Source organism: Prunus mume, linkage group LG2 (assembly GCF_029339155.1).
Source record: "Prunus mume cultivar Tortuosa linkage group LG2, ASM2933915v1, whole genome shotgun sequence".
Lineage (NCBI taxonomy): Eukaryota > Viridiplantae > Streptophyta > Magnoliopsida > Rosales > Rosaceae > Prunus > Prunus mume.
The window spans coordinates 1,953,784-1,972,483 of record NC_142699.1 but is presented as its reverse complement, the minus strand read 5'-3'; the positions used below and the strand labels follow the sequence as shown (position 1 = coordinate 1,972,483).

Below are 18,700 nucleotides of genomic sequence, written 5' to 3'. Positions count from 1 at the left end.
GTCTATTAATCTACCAAATAAAAAAATAAAAAAATAAGTCTCTGATTAATTCTAGAGGAATATTAAAAAAATTCTGAGAGATGTATGAAAATAAAATGGACGACCAATGTTATGCAAATAATTTATAAGAACTTATTGGTTTAAGGATTTAGTAAACCTTCTTACACAATCCAAGATGGTCATCACTTTCATATACATTGCCATGTATTCATTCGTGTATTTATGTACATATATATTATTAATCATACGTATTTTGGTACATGTATAAATACGTATAATAAACATAATTAAAGAAAATGCTTTGCATGAGTTAATAATAATGTGCCGGGGGTTGTTGTGTCGTACTATGTGCAAGGCATGGCCAGAACGGCGTTATTATGAACTAGATGTTAGGCGGCTGCCTAAAGTAGGTTAGAAAGTTTTCCAAGTCCATGGGCAATGCATGCACATGTTTATCATTCGTGTTGAAAGTGCACAACTAGGTTAACGGCCACAGTAGACTGTAGTAAAAATCAAACCTATATATTTAATTTGTTTTAAATATAGTCAATTATGTAGTAACTTATTAAAGTCCAAAAATTGTAATTCTTTATGAATTTAGGGACAAAACATCAATAAAAATACACATTAAAATTTATATGTACACTTTCAATTATGTTGTTGAACATATTTTCATTTTGATAATATGTGTTTATTGGTTGCATTTCATATGTACTTATTTTAATATAAAGCTTATTAGAAATTAGCATTTAGCCATGTACTCGAGGTTCTAGGTTCGATTCCCCCTCCCCAATATCGTTGCATAAAAAGAAATCCTTATTGAAAATTAGTCAATAGAATTATGAACTATAGCGTGGTCTATATGATTTAATGTATACTTTTATTTCTAAAAGGACTAAAAATTGTAAGTGAAAAAAATGATTATTAGATTTTTAAGCTAATAAATTTAGCCAGTCCACCATTAAAAATTCATGATTCAGTCCTTGTTTTGCACTTTATTTAATTGCATCTACTAGTAGACTACCACTCATGGCTTTGCTTTGAAATTAAAGAGTTATTTTTCTTTACAAACCAATCACGGTATGATATATATGTAAAAATAACTCATTAAAATTATGAAATGAAAAGCTTCTTCTATACACATGTGAGACTATGATTTGTTTGTAAGGAGGAATGACTTCTTAAATATAAAGACCTAAGTATTTTCCAAATAATAAACTAAAATGAACTCTTATTTTGTTGAAGAATGTAAAGTCTCACGTTGGAAACTTGACAAAATAATATCTAAACTGAATGATTTCACACACTTACTAGACTATAGAATCGGTTAAGTTTATGATAGTATCGGTGATAATAGTGGGTTGCAGATTCATCTATCTGAAATCATAACATAGTATTTGCTTTCTTTTTTATATTTATTTAATGAGAGCAAATGTGACCCTCTTTTCTTTGTTTTTGAGGGGAGCAAATGAGCATTTTATATTCATAAAAACAAAGAGTATAGTTTGGACTTGGATGGGAGGGGTTGAATCGACTTTGCCCCTTGATGAGCGCCTAGTTTAATATATATATATATATATATATATATATGAAGTGTCCAAGTCAGTGGTGCTATATTAAAATGGAATGGGATTCTTGTAGTCTTTAATTAATGGAAGTGAAATTAAGGGCCCAATTAAAGTCAAAGCTTAGATGCGTCCTTGTGTGTCTAATAATACGTCTTTGAGACGGGAGAATTGACTTCGGTGCCTCAAAAGCAGCATTAAAAGTGAAAGAGAGAGGGGGAGAGAGAGAGATTCTGCAACTTTGTCTTACTTCAATGGGGAGAGAGAAGGAGATAGGCTTGGATATTGATCTCTCACTCAAGATTGATTCTAAACAAGAAAAGCAAGGAGAAGACGGAGACCAAGGCGAAGGCGAAGAGGAAGAGAAAGAGGAAGGGAGAGAGGAAGAGGAAGAGGAAGAGGAAGATCGCAACGACGATGATGATATTGAACGAGGAGCAAAACAAGAGAAGGAGGATGAGCAAGCACCAAGAGCACAGAATAACAACCAAAAAGCAGCAGAAGCCGCTGCTGGGGAAGTTGAAGATGATGCCTCAGTAGTAGAAACATCTTTGGAGGAGAATAACATGAAGACGGATCAAGAGGTACGTATAGATTGAATTTTATGTATAAACATATATAGCAACCTTGTAAATTATAATTATAATTATAATTATTTTTTTAATAATTGGTGAAATTAACTAACTACTATTATGTATATAATTAATGCATAACTAGCTATGCGTTTTACAAATGGAGATGAGCCGCATAAAAGAAGAGAACAAAGTTTTGAGGAAGGGCGTGCAGCAAACCATGAAAGATTATTATGATCTCCAAATGAAATTTACGGCTCTTCACCAAAGCAACCAAAACAAGGTGCGTATATATACTTAAGTTAATCCCATTTTAATTATGCTGTGTTATTAATTTTGTTTTTGTTTTTCCCCCTTTAGAGATGAATTATAAATCAGGCCTGGCCTTGTTTTATTTATTATTTAATATAAAATTGAATTTCATTGATTTAGGATCCTCAAACCTTTCTATCACTTGATGGTAATGATCCCAATGCTGTTCAAGGACCCAAGACGATTCCAAAGAGATCTCCATTATCACCAACACGTGAAGATATGATGAAAGAGAGTCAACTAGGGTTGTCACTGAGGCTACAAACCAGCCCTACTACCAATATTCAATCACACGGAAGAGAAGAAGATGATGATGATAAAGAAGAGAACAAGAAGAAGGAAGACTTGACAAGTTCAAGTCTTGCATCATCACTACTGCAGAACAAGCTTCAGCGAACCGAATTGGCCGGAATTTCGAGTCACGTTACTTCCCAACCCAACAGAAAAGCTAGGGTTTCGGTTAGAGCTAGATGTGAATCCGCCACAGTGAGTATAATTAGTACTTCTTCTATGCATATACGTTGAGTATATGTAGCTTCAGCTTCATGCATATAAATTATAATTATTGTAGTAATTAAGATAATAAATAAGTATATATATTTCAGATGAATGATGGGTGTCAATGGAGGAAATACGGACAGAAAATTGCAAAAGGAAACCCTTGCCCACGAGCTTATTATCGTTGCACAGTAGCTCCTGGATGCCCAGTTAGGAAACAGGTAAATTTGCATATAAATTAAGTATTTAATTAGTAAGATTACTGGCATTGAACATTCGATTTATTTTCTTTCTTCTAAGAAATGTTGTTCACTCCGAGTTTATCCTTTTGCACTCATTCTACGAGTGAGTGCAAAAAAATATAATATGCACTTTAGACTATAAATAGCAGTTGATTTTCTTAAATAACATCTATAAAAAAAAGTTTTAATATCTTTTTGGATGTTTTGTTTGGTACTGTAGGTCCAAAGATGCCTAGAGGACATGTCCATACTCATAACAACATACGAAGGAACACATAACCATCCACTTCCTGTTGGTGCAACAGCCATGGCTTCAACAGCTTCTGCAGCAGCTTCATTCATGTTATTAGATTCAAGTAACCATCATCTTTTAGATGGAACACCCTCTAATTACACCCAAGCATCCCTCCCTAATTACTATAATGTCCCTGATCACAGGATGAACCCTTCATCTCATTCCTCATCAAACTTTAGAACCATCAATCCTCATGACCCTTCCAAAGGAATTGTTCTTGACCTCACAAACAACTTTTATGATCACAACAATACACCACAAAACATTCCCATGGGCAGCTCCTCATCACACTCATCAGTACCACCAGGTTTTAGTAACTGGATGATGAGCACAAGCAGATCTGCAAATAGTTATCAAAACCCTAATTCTATAACCAGCCATCTTTTGGCTAACAGCACTATTTCCAGATCATCAGGAGTTGGAGTGGAAGATCAGAGAAGTTGGAGAGGGGAAGAAAATAATATGTCATTGGCTGAGAATGTGACTGCCATTGCTTCAGATCCTAAATTTAGGGTTGCTGTTGCAGCTGCTATCACATCCCTCATTAATAAAGAGAATCATACAGCTAATCATCCTTTTGGTCCAAGGGATGGAGGAGAGAATGGTAGTTCTACTAGCAACAATTGGGCCCTTGATCACCAATCCTTCTCAGCCAATGGTAAGCCCATTCGCAAAAGCAGCTTAGAATAATAAATACTATCATCATTTCGTTTTTATGTAATCTTAATAAATACCTTCGTGCAAAGAGAAATTTATGGGTATATATACAAGAACTACTATATATGTGCCATTTTCTTTCTAGATTTGGTTCTGTTATACGTAATTAAATTAATACTATATAATATGTAATGGAGTTTTTCATGTAATTAAATATTATCACATTCTTTCCATGCATATTGTAATTAGTTCAAAGCATAAATATGTAATATACAGAAGGGGAAAAAGAAAAGTAAACGATCAAATCTTGATATACATCTCTAAACGCGATTCATTAATATCCAAAGAGTTCATTTTGAGGTGTGAATTCAAGGATTGTACTTAAAAGCGATAAGGGTAAATACTTTTTTGGTCATTTGATTTTATATAAAATTTTAATTTAGTCACCGAGAAAAAATTATAGCCAAATTGGTCACTAAATAACTCAACGTTTACAATTTATAGATTTATGTTGAATTTTTTTCATTAAGTGACTCACTAGTCACTGGATTCAATATCGTTTTGGTTATTGAGTTTTACACAAAATTTCAATTTGTTCAATGAGAAAAATATTTAGCTAAAAGCCATGCAATGCCAAGCTCTTGCACAAACTTCCTGAAGCCCTACATTCACCAATAACAACACGATCATCCAATTAAATTTTGATATAATATTGGAAAATGGGGCAAACATTATACATGAGAGAGCATTTTTGCTTATCACTTTAACTCAAGGTATACCATCACCACCATTCTCAATACTTGACACGTGTCCATGAGTATAACCTTGGTTCCACAAATCCAAATCAAACGATGGTTAGGCCCATGGACACGTGTCAAGTGTTGAGAAGAGTGGTGATGATACAACTTGGGTTAGAGTGGTGAGCAAAAATATTTTCTTATGCAAAATGGATGGTGGTGGAGATCTGACGCTGAGACATAGCCATCTGTGATGGGTGAAGGAAAATCATAACAAATGAAGACAAATAGGGAAACTTTTTGTCTGTAAAAATGAGGGAAGAGAGGAGAAGGGAGGAAGAGAGAAGGGGAGAGGGGAGGAAGAATAGTGGCTTCCTCCCTCCTCAAAGTGAAAATGACATTAGGGGTGTTGTTTTGGGGAAGATGTAGCTCACCAAGACAAAAGGAAGATGTAGCTCAATTGGTTTAACTATGCACCCGAAGCCCTAAATTCGATTATCCCTTTCCCCAATATCGCTTGTATTAAAAAAAAAAGTGAGTTAAGGTTAATATATATATATATATATATAAAGCAAAAGACAGAGAATGGTGAAACATTCAAAATACCAAAAAATGTCATTGGTTAATCCAAACATTAAGAATTAAAATTATTAATTAAATGAGGATAATATGGTAAATTCACACTTTTTCATATTTTACAAATTAAAATTAAATTAAAATCAGATAATGAATCCTATTTTTATGGAACACAACTACCCATTATCTTTTTTAATTCTAAAATAAAATAATTTTTTTATTTATAAAAAGCCTCTCATTTATTTTTATTTTTTTTTTCAGCGCTGTGCTAAAGTATATATAAAGCAAAAGGCAGAGAATTGTGAAATATTCAAAATACCAGAAAATGTCCTTGGTTAATGCAAGTATTAAGTATTGAAATTATTAATTAAATGAGGATAATATGGTAAATTCACACTTTTTCATATTTAAAAAATGCAAAATTAGAATTAAAATCAGATAGATCATATTTTTATGAAACACAACTACCCATTATTATTTTTAATTCTAAAATAAAATTTAAAATTTAAAAAAAAACCTCTCTCAGGTTCAATGATTGTGTAAGTCAATTTCCAAAAACAAAATTGATGAGTATACAAATAAATGAATTTTTTAATTTTGTCTTGTAACTGTATTTACTAGAGGCGGTAATTTCCCAAAAATAGTAGGTAGGGATAGGAAGGACACAACCGAAACCACCCAAAATCCAAACAGAGCCTAGCAGCTTCAGAAATACATAATTATCAGTTGAGTGACAAAATTTGGGGCAACCAAAACTGGACGCGCCTCAAGGGTTTTGCTGTAAACACAACACAAACTCTGCTTCTTCTTCTTCGACTCATGGGAAGCGCCGCAGTTGAGAAAACAGAGGAGGAGCTCCGTAAGGAGATCGATGAACTCCAAAGGCAACAGCGCGAGGTCTGCTTTTCTCCTGTCTACAATTCTCTCTCTATATGTAAGCATATATATATATATATATAAATTACTGTTTTCACTTTGATGGCTATGTGATTGTTTCAAAATCTTCAGATTACGGAACGGCTTCGAGACCCTAGGGGACTTCGCAAGGGAGGCTTGGCGGCTGCTGGTCCTCGCAATTTTGCCGCCAATGGTGCTCGTCCGCGAGGCTTTACTCGACCCGTAATTTACCGACCTGCTTATTTCAATTTCAATTTCGTTTGTTCTCTCTGTTTCCATGGGAACTAGTTACTGTGAAATTTTGAATTTTGTCTCAATAAAGTTAGGTTCATATAACGTTTATAATCATTATTTTTAATCTAGAGTTGTTAATTGGGCTTTGTGTTTTGTCTCTAAATTTATTTAAATTGACTTTTCAGGCAGATAGGCCTGATGAGGATCAACCTCCTGCAAAACGCCGGCTTTCATCAGCTGTTGTCAAGGTAAGGCCCCTTGCATGGTGATTAATCCAGTTATGTTCTTTTGGTAGTTGTAGTTTATATTCCCTCGAGCTAATCTCATTGAGTCCTAATCTTACTCTCTGTTAGAATTTTGGGAAATTAGAAAAAATCATGTTGTATGAAATAAAGGGTTTGTTCGTTCGTCTTCCTAACATTCTTTAAAAATCCTGATTTGGAAATAAGGTGGAGGATGGAGAAATCACTGAAATTGCTGAAGAGGCCAAGGATGGGAAGAAGAATGATACAAATGAGGAAGCTAAAGCTGATCAGAGTGATAGGAAGTTGTCCAATTCCCAACAAAGTGGCTGGTCAAGGAGGGATGGAAATCACGGAGCAGCAAAGAAGGTAACTTTCAAGTCTTTTTCATCTCCTGATTAGTGTTGCTCTGGGACCATAAATCTTTATTTACTTTCATTGTTTTATTTTTGTTGTTAGGATTTTGAAATTCCAGCACCAGATCATGTTCCAAGAGTATTGCCGAAAGAACAGGATCCCAGCTTGGTTAACAGGAACAAAAGAATGCTAGGACAACTTTTGGGGACTCTAGAGGTATGCGTGCGTTAGTTTTATTGGTTTTGATCAGCATCCAGTGTTTGAACTAATTTGTTTAGTTACAGTGCAAACTTTTAATATGGTTTATAAGTAAGAACATCTTCATTTAGGCTTTTTGTTCTTAAAAGTTGTTATCAGGTTCTTACCAATATTGTCTGTGGTTTCCGTATAGTTGGGAGTCTATTTGACGCATAAAACAATTAGTCTCTCTCTCTCTCTGTTTTCATTTAGTTGTTATTTTGTTCCTCTTGTTCATTCCTCAAGTCCCATAGGTTTAGTTCTGTCAAATCTAACCCATGTCCAGCAAAGAAAACAAAACAATTACATTACATCATATCTAAGCTATACAATATCTTTAGTGACATCAGCCCTCTAATCCCATAAAGAGGTATTGAATCTAACCCATGTCCAGTTGAGTACCCACAAAAAAAAAAAAAAAAAAAATCATATCTAAGCTAACCTTGAGTGACATCAACCCTCAAATCCCCTAAAGAGGTAAAATACAGGAGAAACCAAAGCCCATAAAGAGGTAATCAAACTTTGGTCTGCAAAACATCCATTCCAGACCATACTTTTCAAAGATCCTTCTATGTCTCATCCTTTAAATAGATTTATTAAAAAGAAGGTATTGCTCTCATAAGCTATAATTCCTGCAAGAGTTCATGCCTTCGCAGGCACTTTAGCCTTTCAAGTGATAGAAGAGGGACTGAAAAAGGAAAGAAATGGCTCTTCAATGAACCTTCTGAGAGAAGACTTGCACAAAAATAAACCTAAGAACTCAAATTCCAACTTTGCGGTCTATATGAATTTAAAGTTACACTTTCTAACAAATCATGCATATTTCCACAGAGATCAAAATTCCAACTCAATGGAAAGGAATTATAAACATATTGGCAATGGAGACAATATACCAGTTCAAGATCTTTCACAACCAGATTCTCCAGTCTAAACTTTAACCACACATGGATTTACTACCTAGTGGAATACCTAAATAATATTTAGGTTAGCTACCCCTCTTCCAATTTACTTGTGAATTTATTCCCTCCCGACGCCTCCTTGGCCACCAATGTGAATGAGAAAGGGAAGATTGGAGAGGAAGCCACTAGTTGGTCTTTTTAGTTTACAAACCATCAGTTTTCATTGATCACATATGTTTCCATTACCTGCTTTTATATGTTTATTATTATATAGGCATTCCATATATGGTAGATGCAGGGCGTCGTTTGCAATGATGTGGTGTCCAATGAAATAATGTACACCAATTACGCATTTAAGCGTTCATATGTTTAGGTCTTCCTTAAGACTTCATAGTGCGCATAAGGGATGTTCTTCAACACTTTACAGTCACCATATATTGAACAGAGGAAGTGAGGAAGCCACCAATTTGTCTGTTATTTAAAAACCATCATTTTTCTGACAGATTTTTTTTTTTTTTCCATAACCAGTTATCAAAAGTCAATTTTGTTTGGCTTTTATTGAAATTGCATATACTTATATATTCTCCCTGCATGTGAAACTGTTGCAGAAATTCAGGAAAGAGGACATGCAACTTTCAGGAACAGAGGCATTCATGCGGAGATCAAATTCATTACAAAGAGTGAGTATATAATTAATTTCTATTATACTTTGTTCTATTTAACTGTGTTTTGGTTTGAAAACATCAAATTGTTTTCAAATTGTGAGTATGAAAATGGTTTGTTGTAACTATATATCTATGATCCGTAAAAATAACTTTTCTTTATGAATATTGGCATGTTGGGTGTTAGGTTGACATTCCATTCACCTGCAAGTACCCCACACTCATTTAACACTTACAAACTATTGATCCTCCCTTTTTATTTTCGCAAATTAGTAATGGTGGGAAAGCCTTTTCCTCTCTCTATATTTTTTTAAATCTCTTGTGTGTGTTGAAGACAAGGCCTTGGAGAGAAAGATGCTCAACTAAAGCTGTGAGAGCTATGGGGCAATATGAAAAAAAAAAAGTGTTAACCTCCATTGTTTCAATTTTTTTTCTTAAAAGGACTATGAGCTATTGTGCATTTTTGTTATTATGTATTCAGGTTTCTCGTCTGGATATCTATTATGTTATGCAAGTCTGAATGTGCACATTCACTCCTGCCCACTCTTAAAACATAAACAATGTGTACACTTGTGAGTAGCAATTTATGAAGGCCGTATGTATCTAACTTGATTCTTGTCTCTAGGATTTTTGGGGAGTTACCAAGTCGATAAACCTGTCTGAATATAGTTAAAGAAAGGTGATTGTACACGTGGGAATTTGATAAACATGAAATGGATATTTTGAAATCAGAAATAGTGTGTACTTTCTGGCCTAGCAAGGGTTGTAGAGTTAGCTGGGTGTTTAGAAATTGCTGGCGTGGGATTCTGTTCTTGTCCTTTTTTTTTTGGGTACTTCTTCTTTCTCTGTAAACTTATTTTGTTTCATATCCGAACGAAAAAAAAAAAGGAACTATGGTGGTCCCAGTTGGGGTACTTAGGCATTCCATTTTATGCACCCTGTCAGCTCACAGGGATCATTTCTTTTGATTCCTTATTGGAGTTTCAGAACAGTCTTGAATGTACAGGACACACCTGATTTTCTGATCTCCTTGGAACTTAACCTATAGTTTTGTTTTTCTCTTTCTTTTGTGAATAGCTGACTTTAAAATGAAAATTTGCTATAGTTTAATTGCATATTATATGGATTTTATGGTACATTATCCGTTTTATATAGAAGTGCTTGTATATCTAGACCTGTCGTTGGTGCGTTTCGTTTCAAGCTATTTTTCCTCATTTTCCTCTTTCCTTTTATTTAGCAAGTATTTTCAGTTTAATGATGAAACTTGTAATACTTGTCTTACTTTATTCAGGCTGAGCAAAGGGCTCGTGAAGAGAGTGAAAGACTTAGGCAACAGGAGCGTGAACAAATTGCGGAAAAGCGGAGGAGAGATCTGGTTTGTTTACAATTTCTGATACTTTGATCTCTACTAGTCAAACTGAAAATGAACGTCTGTTTGAAGAACGAACCTTATTCTCTAATGCCTGTGTTTATTTTTGGCTAGACTCTGCGGGCACGTGTTAATGCCAAGACGGAAGAAAAGAGATTGGAACTGCTTTTTCTTCAGTGGAGTGAGCATAATAAAAAACTTTGCAATTTTATAAGGTAAAAAGGTTTCCAACATCAATTTACATTGCTGCTGTTTTCCTTGATGTGTCATATCTTTGCTTACCATCTTTGACAATTGAGAGTTTCATGTTCTTATAAAAAAAGAAGAATATAAATTCTAATCTAATTCTCTCACTATTTTATTTTTCTTTTGCAGGTTATTTTTAATTTTGGTCCAAAAAGTGTCCATATTCACATTTTATTGGGACAAAGATAAGTTTCTATTCATGTGAATAGTCGTGTTGAAGCAACCTGATGGGTGGTGTTTCCTGCCATTATTGTGGGTTGTTAGGTAGAATTAATTAGAACTTTCCTCTATAATAATTTCTTACTCAATTTTGATTGGTATGTGTTCTTTTTCAGGACTAAGGCAGAGCCTCCAATTTATTATCTGCCCAAGAAACCATTGGATGAGGATCCTACGTTAGCTGAGCAGCGAAAAGAAAAGGTGAGTTTCTTGTGACATGGATAATGTCAGGTCCTATTTTACAATTTTCAGGAACTGGCTTATTAATAGTTTTCTGATTTCTCACTCAAAATGAAATTGTGTGACTCTGGCACGAAATTTTAATATCTGCCCTTAAATGTAAGAATTCAGCAAGTGAATTCAATTTTGTGCTTGAGTTATGAGAAGTTCATGAAGGGTGGCCCTAGTGCGATCCTGATTTACAGTCTAATAAGATAACAACGGAAATTTTTGGCCAGAAATTTTTTCTATATATATAGGGACTTTCTAGAATGGAAAGCTGCACAAATGGTTTTGCTTAGAGTTTGCACTTGATTATTCTCATTCAAAACTGCATATCAGGAGTTTCTGGAATGGAAAGCTGCACGAAGAGAGGAACTGACTGAGTACCAGAAGCAGATTGGGGAGCAGTGTATTGCCAATGCTGAAAAGGAGTTGGAGAGGTGGCAAAATGCAAGGAAACCAAGGAAAGCAAACAATGATGTGATGAACTTACAGGAAACAATGGACAAAGAATTGGACACACATAGGCTTGAGCATGGCCCCAAGAAAAGAAAGATCCCTGACGGAAGCAACAACGATGAAGATGAGGATGATGTGGAAGATATCAATGTAGCAGAGGACTACATGATTGATGATGTGCTAGATGTTGATGATAACAGCCGGAGGATTGATGAAATAGTTAAACCAGAAGCAGGTAATACCAGTCCAAATGCGGATGCTGTTGAGTAGACCAACCATCGAACCGCTTTTTGTAAGTCGAGTCTCCTAGGAATATTTTATTTCTGTAGTTCATTTACTTGCCTCCTGTCAGGCAGTTTCTCTATTGGTGTGTCTTTATGTATTGTGCTTTAGAGTTAACTTATATTTCATTCTTCCCTTTCGCATGCATGTGTATTTCGGAAGGAAAAATTTGGTCTTATAGATTTTAGTGTAGTTGTTGCTTGCGACTGGGGATGGATTATTTGTTTTTGTTAGTGCATATTTTGCATGGGAATGAAGTGCACACGGAATTTTGCCACAATTTAAAGCTCAATTTGTATAATGTTTATACATCTGACAAATTTTTTTTCTTCTTTCAACATTCTATTTGAACTCAAAAACTTGCTCTCCATACCAATCTATACAATCGTTTTATCTCAAATTTGTAAAGAAATAAACTTTTTTCATGCTACAGTTTGCCACCCCACCACCACAATGGTGGCATTTTGGACAGTGCAAGAAGAGATGGAGGCTGAACCGGGAGGAGGGTTGGGTGGTGTAAGGTCATGTCTGCATAAAAACACTTCCTTTTCCATTACTTCTAATTTACACCAAAAGTTAAAACTATAATAGTTCCTTAGTTACAGAAGTTGGATTGCGCATAATCTTTCCTAAAGTACCACATTTTAGGTCTTCTAATGGCAGCCATATTTTCTATAGCACAACCAAAACGTCAAAAGTGAGTCAACTTCTAGTCCGATCTAATATGAAATGAAATGGAAAAGGGTGAGCTACAAGGCTTAGCAAACAACTATTTATGGTCAGAGGTGAGAGCGAGGATCACAACTGTACAATATTTGAAATGAAGTGTAGAGAGTACACAAATCATAAAAGAACAATTACCATTAATAGTTATGCAACAATAACACAATGGCTTTTATAATCCTCACCAGAGTTTCTAACGATGCTTTACTGCCATGGTGGTCGCATGGGCCTTATTGCCAGTTGGCCAGAGGTCCTAACTACTTCAATGTATGAGGGCACAAACACCGTAATTCAGACGGTCATAAATTAACCACAATTTTGATTGTTATTTGATATTCAATTTTAAATTCCTTTAACAATGAAATGTAGGGAAATATATCTGAAATTCTTTTTTTTTTTTTTTTGATGAGATAAGGGGAACAACACCCAAAAAGAAACGACAACTAACTAGTACAGATCAAGCGAGATCTAACAACTCTTAAAAAATATATCTGAATTCTTCGATACAATAAGAAGCAATAGAAACCCAGCTGCATCAAATGTCTAAAACTATGATTTCCATAACACTTGCAGTTTCTATAGTAATGAGAAAATTCTAATATATTTTAGTACCATCCAATCTAAGTGCGTTCTTAGTAAGCTTAGAGCTACTTTCCTTGTGTTTTTCTTTCTCAAAATAAGCTTAAAGTTATGGTTTCTCCAAGTTATATAGTTTGCTGAGAGAAGCATGACTTGGAGGTTACACGACTCATCTTGTTCTTATTCAGACACTGAGGTGGCACACGAATAGTAAACATCAAATCCAAATTGATTTATGAAGGTTGAGATGAGCAATTCACTCCAGCATGAGGTGTTAATTAAAAGCACAAAGACTTAGTCTATAAAAGCATGATGTGTCGACTTATTAAGTGCTAATCTACTCAAGCAGGAGGTGTCAAGTTGGAGGGAGACTTTAATACAACATGGATAACACTTTTGTTATTTCTAATTAATAACGCAATAATAGGCGGGATAATTTTTTGAAGTATAACTGCATTATTGCTACCCCCGTTACAAGAGATTTTTTCTGCTCAAGTTGCTGTAACTAAAGTCTTATATTGCAATTTGATCGTTAAATACTTTTTCAAATTGCATAAGAGCCCTAAACATATCGTAAACATCTCCCCAAATTTTGACTAATTATAGAACTCGTAAACTCCAGAAGTTTAATATCTTTAAATGTGAGCTGAGAAACAACTAAGCCACAATATTTATTTAATGAAGTACTTAACAGGCATACTTAATCATTGACTACCAAAATTATAATTCAGTCTTTTTCTTATCATTAGTGCAGGACTATATGATGGGGCAAAAACAAAAGTAAAATTTTGAAAATTTACTGGTTTTTAACTGTAGACGTTCTTGAATTGTAAAAAATATTTTTGTTTTTTGATATATTCTTTTTTAGAGTTAAATCTGGAAAGGATTTTCTTTGCAAATATTTTTTTGGACAAACAATGCAAAAATAAATCAATAGAATAAAATAAAAAAACAAAAGGTGTAGTACCTCCTGCAACAGTAATCCCCATCATCAAAGTAAATTATGTGCGCCTTTTTATTTCTCTCTCAAGCAAAGTCACCAAAAGCGCCCTCTCTCTCCTCTCTCTCCTCTCTCTCTTCAATATCAAGCAAACACACACTGTACAAGAAGAAGAAACAGAGGCCACACAGAGTGGGAGGAGGGGAGAGTGAGCGAGTGACCGAGTAAGCAAAAAACCCTCCAAAAACCCACCAAACAAAATGACATCAAGAGCCAACCCGAACCCGACCCCCAATGGAACCGCAAACGGCGAGCACAGACAGCGGGGTCCACCGCCACGACCACCGCCGTCGTCGTCAAACCCCCATAACAGCAACCACCACCCCTACTACCCAACGACGTCATCTTCCTCCTCCAACTCAGCCTCCTTCAAAGGCTGCTGTTGCTGCCTCTTCCTACTCTTCTCATTCCTCGCCCTCCTGGTCCTCGCCGTCGTACTCGTCATTGTCCTCGCCGTCAAGCCCAAGAAGCCGCAGTTCGATCTCCAGCAAGTCGGTGTCCAGTACATGGGCATCAACTCACCCAATCCCACCCCCGCCGCCGCCGCAACCGCCGACCCCAACCAAAACCCTACATCCGCCTCCCTCTCGCTCAGCATCCGCATGCTCTTCTCCGCCGTGAACCCTAACAAGGTCGGGATCAGGTATGGCGAGTCCAGGTTCACCGTCATGTACCGTGGGATCCCATTGGGCAAGGCCTCCGTGCCCGGGTTCTTCCAGGACGCACACACTGTACGGCAAGTCATCGCCACCATCTCCGTCGATCGAGTCAATTTACTTCAGGCCGACGCCGCCGATTTGATCCGAGACGCTTCGCTCAACGACCGCGTCGAGCTCAGGGTCTTGGGTGACGTTGGCGCCAAGATCCGCGTCTTGAACTTCGATTCCCCTGGCGTTCAGGTCAGTCTCTCCCTCTCTCACCATCTGTCGTCCCTGAAATTTCTAATAATGGTGCTTAGATTAATACATAATGCCCAATTTTCGCTTTAAATTCTGTTTGGCTGGAGAGAAAATATGGGGCTTTGGGTTTTTCACTCCTCTCTCTCTAAGTTGAAAAAATCACTGAGAAGCCCACTATCTCCTGTCCCATTCACTCTGCCTTTTCTTTTCCTTTTTTTTTTTTTTTTTTTTTTCTAAATTGGGTTGAATTTTTTGTTTTGGCTAACGTGCAAATGCAATTTGATGTTGTTTGTGAAGCGGATATTCTTTCCGTTTTTGCATCAATGCCCTTTCACTTGTCTGTATTTTTAACTGTTTCCTTCCTACCTTCTTTGTTTTTTTTGTTCCAAATCATCACTTTCATTTTTGTTGGCTTTGTAGTTTGGTAATTTTCTTAGATGGGTTTCTGTGTTTTTGCGTGAAGTTTCCAGAATTTCTGTTTTTTTCTTCTTTCTTCTTCTGCAAAATATAGTAACTCTGGGATGTGGGTTGTTTTTGGAAAAGCATATTGAAAAGGGGGGCTAGAGAGAGGAATGAGTATGAAAGAAAGCTGGGCTTTTATAATAACGGCCGTGGTAATTGCGTTCTTTTTAAGCACCATTTTTTGGGACGCACCAATTATATGAGAGCTACATGATGCCATGAGCCTTTTCTTATTGTAGATTTATTTGACCATAAGTTTTGTTTGAGAGTTATGAATGGTCACATGCATCTTTGGATCAACACGAGAAAAACTTACCTATACCGGGGATATCATTGCCTATATTATTATAAGTAATTAGTATAAATTTTGTGAGAATTGGCAATGTGTCCATGTGATTAAGACTTTAAGGCGTGCCATTTGGTTTAAGTTTGAGTGAAGCATGTTCCTGGATATTTGGGTCGGTGTTCTTTTTATATTTTTTTTGTTTTCATTGTTTTCTGGTGGGTTTCTTTTTATTTAATTCCCGATTTTTTTTATGGGAATTTTATTTGTGATTTTTATATGGGGATGAAAGAGATGTTTAAAGAGTAAAAAAGGAATAATATTGTAGTTAAAAAAAAAAAAAGGTCCCACCGGGAGTCGAACCCAGGTCGCTGGATTCAAAGTCCAGAGTGCTAACCACTACACCATGGAACCCTTTGTTGTTCTGTTGCCTTGCTTTGAGCTTTTTGTTTTGTGTTTTTATGGTCATCTTTGTGCTTCAAAAGTAATTTTTTTCTTACCCTTCATTTTCCATGACATTTGTGTATGTTTTTTTGGTATTTATTTCATGTTCCAAGTTTGGGTATTTTCTTCAGTGACTTGTATATTTAATTTCTGTATGATATTGTTTATTGTTATCAGCATATGTGCATGATTGACTAGGGACAAAAATTCAGAACGTATAAGTATGCTTGCAGGAATTTTTACATAATTGTTTTACATTAACTTTATGACTCTGTCTTTTGACTCTGTGTGAACATTGGAAATTTCGAATAGTAATTAAAATCCAAACGGGGAACAGAAAAGAGGAAAGAAAATGGTTAATTTTGCAGACCCAAAGAAAAAGGCAAAGATTAATTGGCCTTTCTGGGGAGCAAAAAAGCTTTGCGGCCCCACCATGTGACTTTGGCTTGTGTGGGAGCCTCATGGGTGGGCCCACATGGTGAGCTCATTTTCAACGGCGTGGATAATAATGGATGCACAATAGGACAATTGGAAGCTGATCTAGGTATCTAGAATTATCTTTGAACTTTTTGGGGTTTTCGTTCGGTGGGGTGGTCTTTAGGCTCTTTAATTTCATTTGAAATTTTAGCTGCGTGACAGGTCAGGTCAGGTCAGATAGGATCCAGCCTTGTCTCTTTTGGGTCTGAGCCTGAGGTAGAATTGAGCCTTTACATATCACTATTTGTGCTTGCCAGTGGCATGCATTAAGCAAACTTAAGCAAGAAGAAATCTTAACATGCTGCTTCTCCAATCTGAGTTGATATTTAGGTTTTTTATATTTAGTATAAAGTCATGTTTGGTGAAATTTCAATCAAATGATGTCGGTGTTCATTGTGCATTGTGAGTTTAACGCGATATCAAGCGTTCATTGTGCATTGTGAGTTTACGTTGATCCTATGTTTGTGATTAAGCATTGGCGTTATGGTGAAATGAACACGATCGAGAACACACGGTGTGACTTTGTGTGACGAACTCTAGTGTAAATCATAAAATAGAATAAGTGTATAGGGAAAGAAGGTTTATATTTAACTAAACAACATGAATGTTTAAGGATGTTTTTAAGCTGGGTTCCATTATATGTGATTTGGTGGTGCATGATGGTCCAGTCACAACGCTGGCATTATTTGCTTGTGCAGACAGCCTTTTTCTTTATGCTTGTTTTCTTGTCCTTTTCTTTTCTTTTTTCTTGTGTTTTGTTTTTGGGGCTAATATAATTTTCGGTGGATCTAAAACTTTTGAGTTGATGTGCAGGTGTCCGTGGATTGTGCAATTGTTATAAGTCCAAGGAAGCAGTCTCTTACTTACAAGCAGTGTGGATTTGATGGATTGAGTGTCTAGCCCTCCCTCTCACTTCACTTAACAGTAACAAATTCCCACTCTCCCAAGTTTTACAGTTTTTTTCTTTCTTCTTGTAATTTTCACTCTTCAAATTGGGAGAGAAATGAAAAGGTAAAAAGGTAAAAAAAAGAAAAGAAAAAAAAAGAGGGGTAAACAAAAGCCCCCAAGTGAATGGAGTTGTAGAGTTGTAGCAAAGAGGGAAGGAAAAGTTTATAAATTTTGGGTTCCAAGATTTTGCACAAGTTTTAGATGATGATGCTGGTTTTGGTTTCTTCACTTGGTGGAAACTTGGAGAGGGCAAAGCTGCTAACTGCGTGTAAAGTGTAAAAACTGCCGCTTTCTTTCTATAATGCATTTTCACGCCCCATTTGGCTATAATCCTCTCTTCCCTCGTGGTGTTTCCTTTGCTTTGATTCTTCTCCTTGACTTTTTCTTTTCTTTTTTCCTTTTTTATTGTTCGGTTTATACAAATAATATTTGAGTCTAGGGTTTGGCTAATCTCTTCTTGGTCGTGGTCGTGGTCGCGGTCGCGGTTGCGGTTTCATAAATTGTGTCTTAAAGAAACTTTCTTAAATTTTAAATAAAGAAAGAAAAATTGGGAAGGAAAAGTGTGGCTCATTCTTGTTATATTACTTTGCTTGCATGGGATGGCTACACCTTGATATAATCAAAATTAGACCTGGGAATATTGTGCAGTATGCAATATACTAGAAGCATATTGCACTTCCAAATGTCCTTTCTAGAAGTACATACATTAATTAAAAATACGCTTCTAATAAATTTTTTTTTTCCTGCTAAAAGCGCTAATGAGAAGAAGTGCTGCCTATAAAAGAACTTCCAAACACCTATATTCTAGACTTAAAAAAATCGAGGTTGTACATCGAAATTATAAATATTAACAACAAGTTAACTCCATGTTCATGAGGAATGTTCAACATGACGCAAATTTGTCACAGCTTCGCCAATCACATGGTGAAATTGAGAACTAGCCAACTATTCCAAATGATAGTACAAATTCGTAATACAAATTTATGAATGCGCAATTTAGACTCCTCTCCATGGATGGCATGAGAGAGACAAACCTTGATTAAGCCCATGAATCCCCCTTTAAACTCATCAAAATTAAAAAGCAGAAAACACACTGCACGGAAAAC

The 18,700-nt window shown here is 35.9% G+C and overlaps 3 protein-coding genes and 1 non-coding gene across 5 annotated transcripts; 3 read left to right on the top strand and 1 right to left on the bottom strand.

The window, feature by feature from the left end:
- The first annotated feature begins 1,783 nt into the window (after window positions 1-1,783).
- WRKY9 (WRKY DNA-binding protein 9) lies at window positions 1,784-4,377 on the top strand. Its single transcript, XM_008220603.2, has 5 exons — window positions 1,784-2,149; window positions 2,283-2,420; window positions 2,570-2,935; window positions 3,055-3,168; window positions 3,410-4,377. The coding sequence occupies exons 1-5, from the start codon at window positions 1,820-1,822 to the stop codon at window positions 4,172-4,174; spliced, it is 1,713 nt and encodes a 570-aa protein (XP_008218825.2). The 5' UTR covers window positions 1,784-1,819; the 3' UTR covers window positions 4,175-4,377.
- A 1,752-nt stretch (window positions 4,378-6,129) lies between these two features.
- LOC103319104 (protein-protein interaction regulator family protein) lies at window positions 6,130-12,059 on the top strand. 2 transcript variants are annotated; one of them, XM_016792434.2, is made up of 10 exons: window positions 6,130-6,351; window positions 6,463-6,573; window positions 6,771-6,833; window positions 7,035-7,196; window positions 7,287-7,400; window positions 8,929-9,000; window positions 10,274-10,357; window positions 10,466-10,566; window positions 10,933-11,017; window positions 11,378-12,059. In XM_016792434.2, the coding sequence occupies exons 1-10, from the start codon at window positions 6,274-6,276 to the stop codon at window positions 11,765-11,767; spliced, it is 1,260 nt and encodes a 419-aa protein (XP_016647920.1). In that variant the 5' UTR covers window positions 6,130-6,273; the 3' UTR covers window positions 11,768-12,059. The 2 variants fall into 2 exon arrangements, with proteins under 2 accessions (XP_016647920.1, XP_088902107.1); XM_089045981.1 differs by having other exon boundaries at window positions 6,175-6,388.
- A 2,067-nt stretch (window positions 12,060-14,126) lies between these two features.
- Window positions 14,127-17,924, top strand: LOC103319102 (Late embryogenesis abundant (LEA) hydroxyproline-rich glycoprotein family). Its single transcript, XM_008220601.3, has 2 exons — window positions 14,127-14,980; window positions 17,460-17,924. Exons 1-2 carry the CDS (start codon window positions 14,282-14,284, stop codon window positions 17,544-17,546), a joined length of 786 nt encoding a protein of 261 aa, XP_008218823.2. The 5' UTR covers window positions 14,127-14,281; the 3' UTR covers window positions 17,547-17,924.
- Window positions 16,068-16,139, bottom strand: TRNAQ-UUG (transfer RNA glutamine (anticodon UUG)). Its single transcript has one exon. It is a non-coding gene; the product is annotated as a tRNA-Gln (tRNA).
- Window positions 17,925-18,700: the final 776 nt, after the last annotated feature.

Bases quoted from the DNA above. Each gene is read 5' to 3' on its own strand.
- LOC103319104 (XM_016792434.2), top strand. From the start codon at position 6,274: ATGGGAAGCGCCGCAGTTGAGAAAACAGAGGAGGAGCTCCGTAAGGAG. The intron at 10,567-10,932 runs GTAAAAAGGTTT...GTTCTTTTTCAG, and splicing joins AAACTTTGCAATTTTATAAG to GACTAAGGCAGAGCCTCCAA. The intron at 11,018-11,377 runs GTGAGTTTCTTG...ACTGCATATCAG, and splicing joins CTGAGCAGCGAAAAGAAAAG to GAGTTTCTGGAATGGAAAGC.
- WRKY9 (XM_008220603.2), top strand. From the start codon at position 1,820: ATGGGGAGAGAGAAGGAGATAGGCTTGGATATTGATCTCTCACTCAAG. The intron at 2,150-2,282 runs GTACGTATAGAT...ATGCATAACTAG, and splicing joins ACATGAAGACGGATCAAGAG to CTATGCGTTTTACAAATGGA. The intron at 2,936-3,054 runs GTGAGTATAATT...TATATATTTCAG, and splicing joins CTAGATGTGAATCCGCCACA to ATGAATGATGGGTGTCAATG.
- LOC103319102 (XM_008220601.3), top strand. From the start codon at position 14,282: ATGACATCAAGAGCCAACCCGAACCCGACCCCCAATGGAACCGCAAAC. The intron at 14,981-17,459 runs GTCAGTCTCTCC...GTTGATGTGCAG, and splicing joins TCGATTCCCCTGGCGTTCAG to GTGTCCGTGGATTGTGCAAT.